We start from the raw sequence: 12,097 nt of genomic DNA on the forward strand, positions 1-12,097 counted from the left end.
TAGGCGTGCAAAAATAAAAAAAAAATAAAAATAAAATATCAATTTTGAAAATACATACAGATATATAATAAATACAATATAATATATACAAACTAACAAAATATTATATATATATACACAAACATAAATACATATATATATATATATATATATATATATATATATATATATAATATAGGTATATAGGTATACGTTTGATTTATTTTGATACAAATAAAATAATTTTTAACCAAATATATTTTAATTTTAATTGACATTTGATTATAATAAAATTATCATGAATATCTACCTCCTTATGACATATTTATCAAAAAATAGTATTTTATTATAAAATAAAAATATATCATAACGCTATTTGAAGTAGCTTTTGAGTTGACATTTATTTCAACAATAAATATTATTCTCACCCTTTGGCCTTTCACAAAGGCCTAGAACTGATTTCTGATACGAGTACGTCCATTTACAGTACAGGTCACTCGTTTCGTGACTCTATTATTTGTATTGAAAATGAAATACTAACTTTTTATACGGAATAAACACTGAAAATTGTACTATTATATCATAATATCAGAGGCTGTTCTTGCGCAGCGGCGAAGGGATGTGAATGTAACGCGACGATATTGTGGGTTCGATCCCCACTCGAGGAAGTGAAATATTTATTTACGTTTATATTTCCATTTCTTCGCTCTGGTGTCGAGGAAAAACGTGGCGTTGAGATCTGCCACTCAACACGCAATGCCTCCAGAATTCGACAGAAAATGGGGAACGGAGTGTCTTAACACTATGTTCCCTCTGCCTACCCTGCTGTGTGCGGGATACAGCGTGAAGCTGATTTTATTTATTGGTGAAAAGAAACGCGGCGTTGATTTCCGCCCATCACAACTCAATGTCTCGAATTCGGGCAAGATCGATCAATATTCACAGTAAATTTCGTCCATCCTACCTCGCTAAACGCTAAAACATGAAGTTGAAAAAAAATACATTTTATTTTTTGTCCAGTCACGTTTTATGTCAGCCAATTTCTGTCATACTGTCAAATTACTTGATAAGAAAAAATGGTTATATTAATAATAGCTTAAGTTTAATATAAATATAATGTTATATATTTTGTAAAATAAAAGATATTTAGCTTAAATTCTCAATGCAATATAACCCATTAGTTGCATAAAGATTTCTTTATTGGGCCTCGATTTAAAATATCTTTTGGCCGTCTGTCGCTAACTTGATACTAGAAAGTAAACTAGATCGTCCCACATTGGGCAGCATATTGCGAAATATATCAAATTCTTGTTTTATTTTCTCTTTTCAAGAGAGGAAATAATGCAAGATTCGTTTTATACAATTTCTTATTATATTATAACAGTAGGTCACAATTTTAGTTGAGTGGACTTAGAATTTCTGGAAATCCTTATTGCCTCTTTATATTCGCCTAAAGGCACATGACAAATTTCAGCGTTCTACGCTGCGGAATTCAGGTTGTGTGTTATGTCTATCACTTAATAACAAAAGAATTGTCAATATATTCTACTTTTGATGATCAATATCAGTATTTTCCAAAAATATATATATTTTTAATATTTTATAATATTTGAAGGTATAACTACAGAATACACTTATATTCTTATACATATTCTTATATTAAAACCATTGCGAATTAATAAAATAAAGTTTTATATACATTTTAAAATATCAAAAAAGTTCACATTCTGTCCACAATTTTCTAAAATAAGCTCGTCTTTAGAGGACAAAGTTCTACCGTTGAAGTCTGAGACACATATTTATTGTTTGGGCAATCAACTTGAAAGCTTTCATACAAGACCAAACTTTGTTCCGTACAAGTTGCCGTTACACTCAATGCTTCTCAAACTTTGGAAGCCGTATCTTGTAGCTAGTGTGTCGAGTTACACTTATTTTTGTAAGATAAGATTTCACTTAATTTTATTGTATTATATGAAGATTATTATTCTGTTATAGAAGGTATTTATATGGTGCCTTAAATATATACAAATCTAGTCTATATTCATATAAAATTATAATCAACGTAGTTCTTATGTATTACATGTATTTCTTAAGACTAGAAATATAAAAAATATTCTAAAAATAATTTTGAATGGCTGAAAAAGTTTTTAGTCATGTTGCAAGAGCAAGGTCGAACAAAATTACCTATTTTTAGCATTAATATTAAAAACAAGTATTAAAGATTTTAAATGAGCTAATTTCAGCTGGATTTCTCTGTACAAAGTAAAATAGGTCATGGTCGCCGCAAGCGGGAAAAGGTATATTTCTTTGCGCAAAATTTTTCACGCAGTCCACAATTTTCCTTTCCACGAATGCCTTCATTATAATACATTATCTACTAACTTATATATAGATATATGCACAACAAAGTTTGTTATGAATTTCGTTTCATAACTCATATTTTTATCTATATCTTTTACGATTGCTAAATACCGAAAACTTTATAATAATACCATATAAGAAAATAATTATTTAAAATTAAATAAATCTAACAATTAAAATATATATCTAGTCCATATAGAATAATTCGCATTTTTATTTAATATACTTAGTCATTTTGTAAACATATTTCCTTGGGAATCTTCTCAAATATAGCAAAAATTCCGTATATTTTAAACGACATTTCTTGCTCTTATACTTAACGTAATGTTTCGGGTAGAAAAGCGGATTTATCACTCGGCACTTCCATTATAGATACAATATATTATTAGTAAGACAAAAGTATACTTTATTTAATATTTTCGAATTTAAACTGACATTGAAAAATATAACGTAATAAAGTTAAACAAAAGATATTCATTAGAACACTATAAAAAGTTTTTATCTGTAACAATGGCTTAAAAAATTGTATTGTTTTAAAATATTCAATTCGATATTGTACTTAAAACTTATAAATAGTAACGCATAATAATATACTTGTTATTCCAGATTTCATTTTTAATAAAGTGCTTTAGCGTTGCTAATGATGAGTTTGAGGCCGTTCTGGCACAGTTAGCTGTGCACATAAGCGTATGACTATAACTTTGGTTCTGGATTCGATTGCCGTTCGGAGGAAACTCAACTCGTAGCTTTTAGGTCGCCATAGCGCAGCGGAACAGTATTTGTTTGAAAAACGGAATTCTTTGACTCTATATTTCTTCTACCTACCCTCCTATACACGATAAAAGCCTGAAACTATAATTAAAATTAAATATTTTGTTGTTCAGGTTGCAACAAAACCTACTATGGCGACATCGGGCGTACCTACGAGCTCGAGTTACATAGGCCGAGGGAAGATCTAGTGCCGTATGTCTGTCTGCTTACCATAACCGCTGCTGGTGGAGTACATGGTGATTTAGTTCAGGTATGTAGATATTATGTATTTAAGTATTGAAGGCAGTCTGAGCGAATGTTATTTAATAAGCTTCTCATAATTAAGAGTTCTGTTACTCCATACAAAATGTCACGACTAAAAGTGGAGAATGGAGTGTCTTAAAACTTCACTTCACTTCATCTGTCCATCCTTTACGATGAGATAAAAATAAACTTTTTTCTTTAGCTTCACGCGGTATCCCACACACGTAGCAGGGTAGGTAGAGAGAACCTGGGTACCTAGTGTTTAGACTCTCCATTCCCATTTAGACACTTTTGTTTCCCACTTTTCGTCGAATTCTGGTAGCATTAGCAAACATTAGAACATATCAAATTGAGTGGCGGAACTCTGCACCGCAAAAAAAAAAATATTGCACTAATAATTAAGGCTATACAAAATGCTTCTCAATGGCATTAAGAAAACTTGTATTTAACGAACACCGCATAAAGGCAGTCAGTTCGAGTTACGCACGTTCATTTCTGAGTTTATAGCAACACAGAGCCTTCACAGAAAGCGGTAATTAAAACGATTCATCATTAGTGTTTCCTGTCTTTTCCAAGAAAGGAAAAAAAGTTCTAAATTAAATAATAAACAAAAATATAAGAATTATTATCTACAATCTATTAAAGATTTTGTGTCAACAATCCTTTTTATGACAAACTTGGGAAAGTGCAAGGCGTAATAAAACTTTTTAAAAACACCCTCAGGGGAAACCATTTCAAGGGACTTAACTGGACTACTGTTTTGTATTATATTTAAATCATTTTTAAGATTTCGTGGCACAGTGGTGCAAAGTCTAAATGTAAACGGCTTAGGTTCGATTCTCACTCGGAAAAACCATTGTATTTAAATTATTTTGATTTCTCCTATCTGTTAAGCAAAGCGCATCGTTAGTTAACTTAAGATTACATTATCTTTGCGGTCCTTGAAATTTGCGAAATGAGGTGAGTAAATAAATAACAGTAAATAATTTAGTACCCCGATTGGGAATCGAACCCATATCCATCACGTATTGAGTTACATGCGGACCAATGTGTAATAATGGCATTAGGATTTTTCTAAGTTTAATTAATTTTTGATATATTTGATAGTCTAATCCTGCCATCAGTCTAAAGTATCTAAGTAAGCATTCCATTGAGTCGAATTTACAGACAAAATAAATAACATAATTAAATATGTCAATACAAAGAAATTAAAACAATAATCAACCAATATTATCTTTTTATTAAATTAAATTATGTAACTTATTATTTTGTTCTTCAGAGTTTTCAATAAGTCTTTTGAACTGGTAAAGCGTTATATTTATTTTTTTGGGGTGGTTTCTCTTACGCTACGACCGAATCCACTTACAATTTTGTTTGAGTGTTCTTCATAAGCTCATTTCTATTATAACTTTTCTTAAAATACTTTTTTGAGCATTTTTTTATGTTTTCCTGTTAATATTGGTGTTGATGGAGAAATCGTACAAGGTTAATAAATTTAATATACTAATTATAAACAAGTTATATCCAATATATATATTTTTAATTGTATTTGGTAATGTTTTCTGTATTGAAAACATTAATTATTTTTTAGAGATACGAAAAATTCATTAAATTAATTATTACAGTCAGTGAATATGAGACCAGTCGTGGCTTAGTTGCACAAGCGTGTGACTACAAGTTGTGGGTTCGATTCCCACTCGAGAAAATAAAATATGAGTTCCGCCACTTAACACGAAAGCTTAAAAAAATAGTCAATTAGTAAATAATTGCGCTATATTATCAATTTTCACAATAACAATAGTAATCCTCTATATAAAAATCTCATTATTTAGATAAAACTGATCTAGAATACAAAAACTTTAATTATTATTTTAATATAACCACGAAAACATTTTATATTTTCACAATTTTAATAACATGCTGCTCTTGAGACCGACAACCTTGACATTTAAAACTTAGCACCGAGCTTTTTAATTCAAGTCCATTAAATGAAAAAATATTTCATACTCCTTCTGTTTATTCATATTTTATGAATCTGAAATCAGCGAATCGTGGACGTGTACTTCTTTTTATTAAAAAGTGGTTTTCCAACACGTAGCCTTTTAATATTGGCTGACACACCTAGAAGAAACGAGACCGCCGTGCTGCAGTGCACGTAAACGCGACGTTTGTAGGTTCGATTACCATTTGAGGAAATTAATTCATTCAGCATACAATGCCTGGAAAATTGGGTGATGCGTGGGAGAACAAAGTGGCTTAATCATAGCTTCTTTCAGTCTATTCTGCTTTTTGAGGATTAAGTATAATTAAAGTATTTACAAGTTCATTTGTTATTCTAGATATGTTTATTTGAAATAAGTGACAATTCTCCATTTTCCACTCATAAAGTCATTCAATGCTAAATGACAGAGTACTGCGTTCAAATTAGTATAATTAATAAGACGGAGAAGTAGTGTCTTGATACTAGTTTATCACTACCTACCTTAAATCCATACCTATATTATAAATTCGAAAGTAACTCTGTCTGTCGGTCTGTCTGTCTGTTTGTCTTTTACGCAATCAGGGCCAAACCACTAATTTAATTGTGATAAAATGCTCATATAGAGATACTTGAGGGCCTCGGGATGAACATAGGATACTTTTTTTTCTCATATTTATAATATTTTCGATATATAGCAATATATTAAAATACTTATTAATTTGACATGCAATTTATTCCGCCATGTTAATAACAGCTGTCGTTGCTAAGCAACGATTAGCAAAGTTTGTTGTTAGAAAACGTCACCCAAAATGAGCTTGCTTAACCTTTAAGTATGGACGTCGGGTCTCACAGACCCATCTAGTTCTACGAGTTCTACAAATCGGCCACTTCTCGGTGACCTCCGCCACTGAGTCGCTCAGTACCTTTCGTATTAATGACAAAATGAATGTAGATAGCAGTGGTTGCGTCTCTGGGTTCAAAACACGTGAGTATCTAACTTTCTAAATGGGCCCTGGGTCTGTCAGACCCGACGTCCATGTTTCCCATACATGAATGATTTCAAAACACCATATATTTTTATAATATTACAAAATATACTTTAATATTTTAATTGTATTATTTGTATTCAAATGTTTTTATTGTTATATATCATATATTATTTTGCATTTTTTGTTATATATTTTAGTAATATACATATGATTTACCTAGAAAAGATTCAAATTTTTTAGTTTTTGTGATAAAATGAAAAAAAATGATCGACCAAGCACGTCAAGGACAAAAATATCGGTACTTTATAATCAACATCAAACAAAAGAATTGGACGACGACATTTTATAAAAAAATAGCACTTTATCAAATAGAAAGACGCGTTTCGTATACTAAACTACTCTAAGAATTGAGAATGAGTTTGACTCGCGTTTCGCGATCTGATCTATCATTTATTGAACATGAAGCTAAAAAAATTGTTTTGGGTCCTTGAAAAACATGTACACTTTGCCCCCAAAAGATATATAGAAAGACAACACATACTTATGTTGACTGCAATCGTCCTGTTTGCCTACAATGTTGTAAGCCATTGTGTATCGATGTTCAATAATACCTTATCTTGAGGTGTTGTCAAAATTTTTATTTTATAACATAAGATGTAATTTCTTTATTTTTTTTAATTGTTAGACTTTATATTTTGTTAAAAAAATGTTTATTTTATTATCTGTCTTTTTTTTATAGTATTATTTTCTTAAGAGTCATCCCATGTGGCCAAAGACTGAAATTGTGACCTTAAGTTACTTAAATCGTTGTGATGCGTAAAGTTTTATAAAAAGCGATTTTATTTATATTGATTTTGTTTGATTTGAAGCTATTCATGTAAACTAAAACATAAAATTGTCTTCTTCCTTTAAAAAACAGACGGAATATGACCAATAAATACACTGGTCTGACAGACCCGACGTCCATATGTGTGTTATAAAAAATTCACGTCCATAGTTAAAGGTTAACGCATCTCTCTATTGAAAACTGAAAATAATTTCATAAATATATTTAATAAATATTCTTATAGTACAAGCGGGCGTTCGGGTCCACTAGTAATAATAATAAAAAAGACAAAATATAATACCCAACAACAACAACTAATCTTAAATACACAATAAATTCCACACTTAAACCGGCCATTGTTGGTATATTTGTACACTGTTATGAACTACGCTACTTGCGAATGCAGCGTAGTCAGGTGAGCCAGAGCGTATTTTAATTCCCAGCTTTCATCCAGAGCTATGATAACAGACCCTTTCAGCCCTTTAGCCCCGCAATTATGAGGTCACTTCACTCGCGTTTAACATTTCAGAATTTGCTTGGATAAAAGTATTTTGTGACCATTTTCTTTTTTTTCTTTGGGTGTGTTTCTTTTAAGTGCTGGTGGTTGAGTTGTAAGATATTTTTGGTGGTTTGTACGGATTTTTTGTTAAATTGTGAGGTTTTAACTTTCAAATTGTATTATGTTGTGTTGAAGTAAGCGCGGTGCTGTTCCGCCACTAATTATGGAATGCTTCCAGAATGTGACAGGAATGAGAAACGGTGTTTCTAAGCACTAGGTTCCTTTTGCTCATCCTGCTGTAGGCTGATTATAAAAAAAGTTGATTTTGAATATATTTTATTTACTTTAACTTCAATAGAGAGTTATTCATTTTGTTCGTAGAAAAATAAAAGTAGCTTAGTAGATACATCACACGTTTAAAATACAATTCAACAATATTAATATAACATATCTACCAATTGTTTATAACCAACTGAAAAAGAGAGAATTGTCTATTGATATTCAGAGTTCTGTACCTCAAAAAGAAAAACCGTAATGCTTATAGGATCACTTTACTGTCCGTCTGTCGTCAACACCATTTATCTCAAGATAGCTGAAATTAAATATTAATCAAATATTCAGTATTATCTATATAAAAAGAAAAAAAAATGGATGGAAAAAAATAATTTACACAATAAGTGCATAAGCCTATTGCTTTTCACCTAAATCCTTAAATTAATACGGAACCATCAGTGGGCGATTTCGATTCGCACTCGACCGATATTCTTATCGATAAGAGAGATAATTTTATTTGGCAAAGTTAAATCAACATCTGTATCTGTATCTCTATATATTTTTCGTTTCACCAAATACATACATTTTTTTATATTTACTGACATATTTCATAACATTTTTCATGAAACGCTTACAAAAGTGACGTTCTTTGATCTGTCTTTCATATTATAGTTTTGACAGAATAACATACAATTTCTTTGTAAATAATATATGTTTTTTTTTTATTTTTTTCCTCTTATTTTATGTTTTTAACATATACATACGAGTATATTTGAAGCACTCGTGTATTTTATATACATTTGAAATGAAATCTATTCAGTTTTTAGTGAGACGAATATATTTATAGTTGAGCGTCTGATTGTAAAGGCAACGGTTGTGGTTTTGACTTAGTCGAATCAATTATTTTTATTTCTCCACTCTGGCAACATTACAAACCGCCACTTAATATGCAATGTGTCAAAAATTGTGCGAAATATAGGATAAGAAAGATAGATAAATAGAAGAACCCTAACTAACATAATTAAGATAGACGATGATAAATTCTTTGATTTTCACGATTATTTCACGATTTTAAATGAAACTCAAAATTTCGAACAATTTTTAGCAGTCCATGTACTGGTTATGGAGTTTCATTTAAAAAATACACGATATTTAAATATCTATATTCTGTTACGCCGGGCTAGAGTAAACTAATAAAGGACCATGTTATAAAAGCCAGATAATATAAAGCTTTGGCAGTAACGTCAGTAGGGAATTTATATCACATTCAACGCACGACTCTGTTATTTATGTATTTTACTCTAATATTGACTTTGTCTGTGTTTTCGAAGAATTACCTCCCAAAAGTACCTATAGCATGTTGTAAATTAAACTGTATATATCCATACCTCCATATCTTTATTATAATTTCGAAAGTAACTCTGTCTGTCTGTCTGTCTTTTCAGTCAGTCAGTCAGGGCCAAACCGCTCATTTAATTGTGATAAAATGCTCATATAGAGATACTTGACGGTCTCGAGATGAGCATATGATACTTTTTTTTCCTCATACTTGTATTATTTTCGATATATACCAATATATTAAAATACTTATTAATTTGACATGCAATTTATTCCGCCATGTTAATAACAACCGTCGCGTTGCTAAGCAACGATTAGCAAAGTTTGTTGTTAGAAAACGTCACCAAAATAAGCTTGCTTAACGCATCTCTCTATTGAACACTGAAAATAATTTCATAAATATATTTAATAAATATTCGTATAGTTCAAGCGGGCGTAGCCGCGTTCGGGTCCACTAGTGTATTTATAAAACTGTAATACTAGTGTCCCTGCGCCAGTGGAATTCATATGTAACTCACAATTATTAATGGTTTTACAATAAATAATCGATAATTAAATTTCTAAGGTATCGTTTGTATAGCACCTGTTTATTAATTAACGTGAACTATTTACAAGTAAAGTAATATAAAGTTAGTATAATATATTATACAAACTTTAAAGTTACAGTTTGAAACAACAGCGTATAATTACGCTCTTAATTGTACAAAGATTTAACTTAAGACATTGGAGAAAACTCATTTCTGGAATGAAGTGACACCTTAGTTAGTTTCTACTTCATTAGTCATTCTTCTTTTATTTAAACGAGCCATTACTTTAAATATTGCCTTCTAATTTGTATTTAATTTGTAGAGTCTTTTTTGCTTGTTGATCCGTATTTATATAGAAATTTGTATTTTTCTGCAAAGTTATGTCAATTATGAATAAATTAGGTGGCAATTTTAGCTTTAATTTATCAAGTGGGTTTATTTAAATAGAAAATATTTTTTTAACTTCTTTTTTTAACTTTACACTATATCCAGCACACAGCAGGGTAGACAGAGGGAACCTAGTGTTAAGACATTCCGTTCCCTACTATCCGCTGAATCCTGGAGGCATTACATAGTGGCTGAACTCAACGCTGTGTTTTGCCTTGATACCAGAGCGATTAAATGAATATATTAAATATTTAATTTCCTCGAGTGGGAATTGAACCCACTACCGTTCGCGTTCACAGTCATGCCCTTGTGCCTCTTAAACTTATTTATAACATGACGATACAACTGTTTTTATACGAGAACAAAAAGGAATCTTTTATATATGTATTGGTTTAACATTTAGATCCCAAGAGGATATCGCTTAATTGTTCGATCAAGGACCGGAAGCAGGAAGTATTAGAACTCAGCTGCCTCTAGAGTTCTAACCACCTTGCATTACCACCTTGGTTACACGTACTTAATTGTTTTTATTTTTCTAAGTACCCCCAATTGAAATAGTTTATAATGCATGTTATTTTAAATTAACATTAGCATTACGCTCAATCCTGCACACAGCAGGATAGGCATAGGGAACCCAGGAACCTAATGTTAAAACACTCCGTTGCTGTTCCCCCTTCTCCACCAATTACATTATTTAAGCAATAATTAAAATTAACCTAATAACAAGTAAATCCAAAATATTCCGCAACAAATTTTCCCGTTTCATCAACTAATGTCCCATACAAAGGCTGGTACAGACATTAGTGATTACACATTACGTAATGTATGCTGACGCTGGTAAAACAGGTCACCCGTGCTCATCCGGTGGCCGGATGTTTTTTCTACCTAAACGGCGCTTTTGGCTATAACTTTCGATAATATATAGTGGAAAATGCTGATAAAATACTATAATATATATATAAATATATATATATATTTTATTATCAAAATATTAATTTTATATTTAAACGACTTTTTTGTTTCTGTATTTTACGTAATTAAGTTACGTGTTTTATGAAGTAAGCTTAATAGATTTCTCAGTGAAATTGACTAAATAGACTTGCATTCATGAGGGCTAGGAGTATCCTCATCAATGTCAATTAGATAAATATAACAAAAATGTTAGAATAAAATCATAAAAATATATTTGTCCCAATATTCATATATTGGGTGTTGGGTGGTGTAACTCATGGGAACGGAACGGAAATTTAAAAAAAAACAGTTTCACGCTATATTCCGCACAGAGCAGAGTAGGCAGAGGGAACCTAGTCCCTCCATTCTCCAAAATTTTTAATGGGAGTATTAGTGTCTTTAGCCTTTAGAGTTACCTAAACGCTGTCATACTGCAATAACATTCTACATTTCTAATAATATTATAATATACGTAATACTTGCAAAAGTGGATACAGAAATGAAAATAAAACACACATGAGAAAAGATATCACAAACTTTCAGAATTCAATACATACACTAAATATGTCACTTTTATGTAACTTCGATATATTGTTCTTGAAGGTTCCTTATGAAAACACCGCAGTGAGTTCAAAGATAATATTTGTACGAGAACGTATTTACTTGAGAGACCTAATTTCGCGTAACTTTGGGAATAAGCAGGAAATGTATTTTATTACTTTTTTTTCTTTTATTGTAATTCTTTTCACATCATTTCACTTTTATGCTGGTATTGACTGCCGTTGGGAAAATTGATTGAAGTTATCGTTTGTTTTCTGTGCATCTTCTCTATTATACATTAGATTAAATATTTTAAATATAATATTAAATAAATAATAATACACGCAAATTATATGCATAATAAGTAGACGATGCCTATTGAAATTTGCATATATGAATAGAATAATGACTTTTGGAGAAGCAAAAGAATTA

The 12,097-nt window shown here is 30.7% G+C and overlaps 1 protein-coding gene across 1 annotated transcript in view; it reads left to right on the top strand.

The window, feature by feature from the left end:
* Positions 1–12,097, top strand: part of LOC146527839 (uncharacterized) — a 106,708-nt gene that overhangs the window by 70,335 nt on the left and 24,276 nt on the right. The window contains exon 3 of the mRNA XM_085204057.1: positions 3,225–3,361. Within this exon, the coding sequence (XP_085060183.1) occupies positions 3,225–3,361 (137 nt within the window). The remainder of the gene's footprint in view (positions 1–3,224; positions 3,362–12,097) is intronic.

This window comes from Heliconius melpomene, chromosome 20 (genome assembly GCF_056956725.1).
Source record: "Heliconius melpomene rosina isolate 202511_hmr_F chromosome 20, ASM5695672v1, whole genome shotgun sequence".
In the NCBI taxonomy this organism is placed as follows: Eukaryota; Metazoa; Arthropoda; class Insecta; order Lepidoptera; family Nymphalidae; genus Heliconius; species Heliconius melpomene.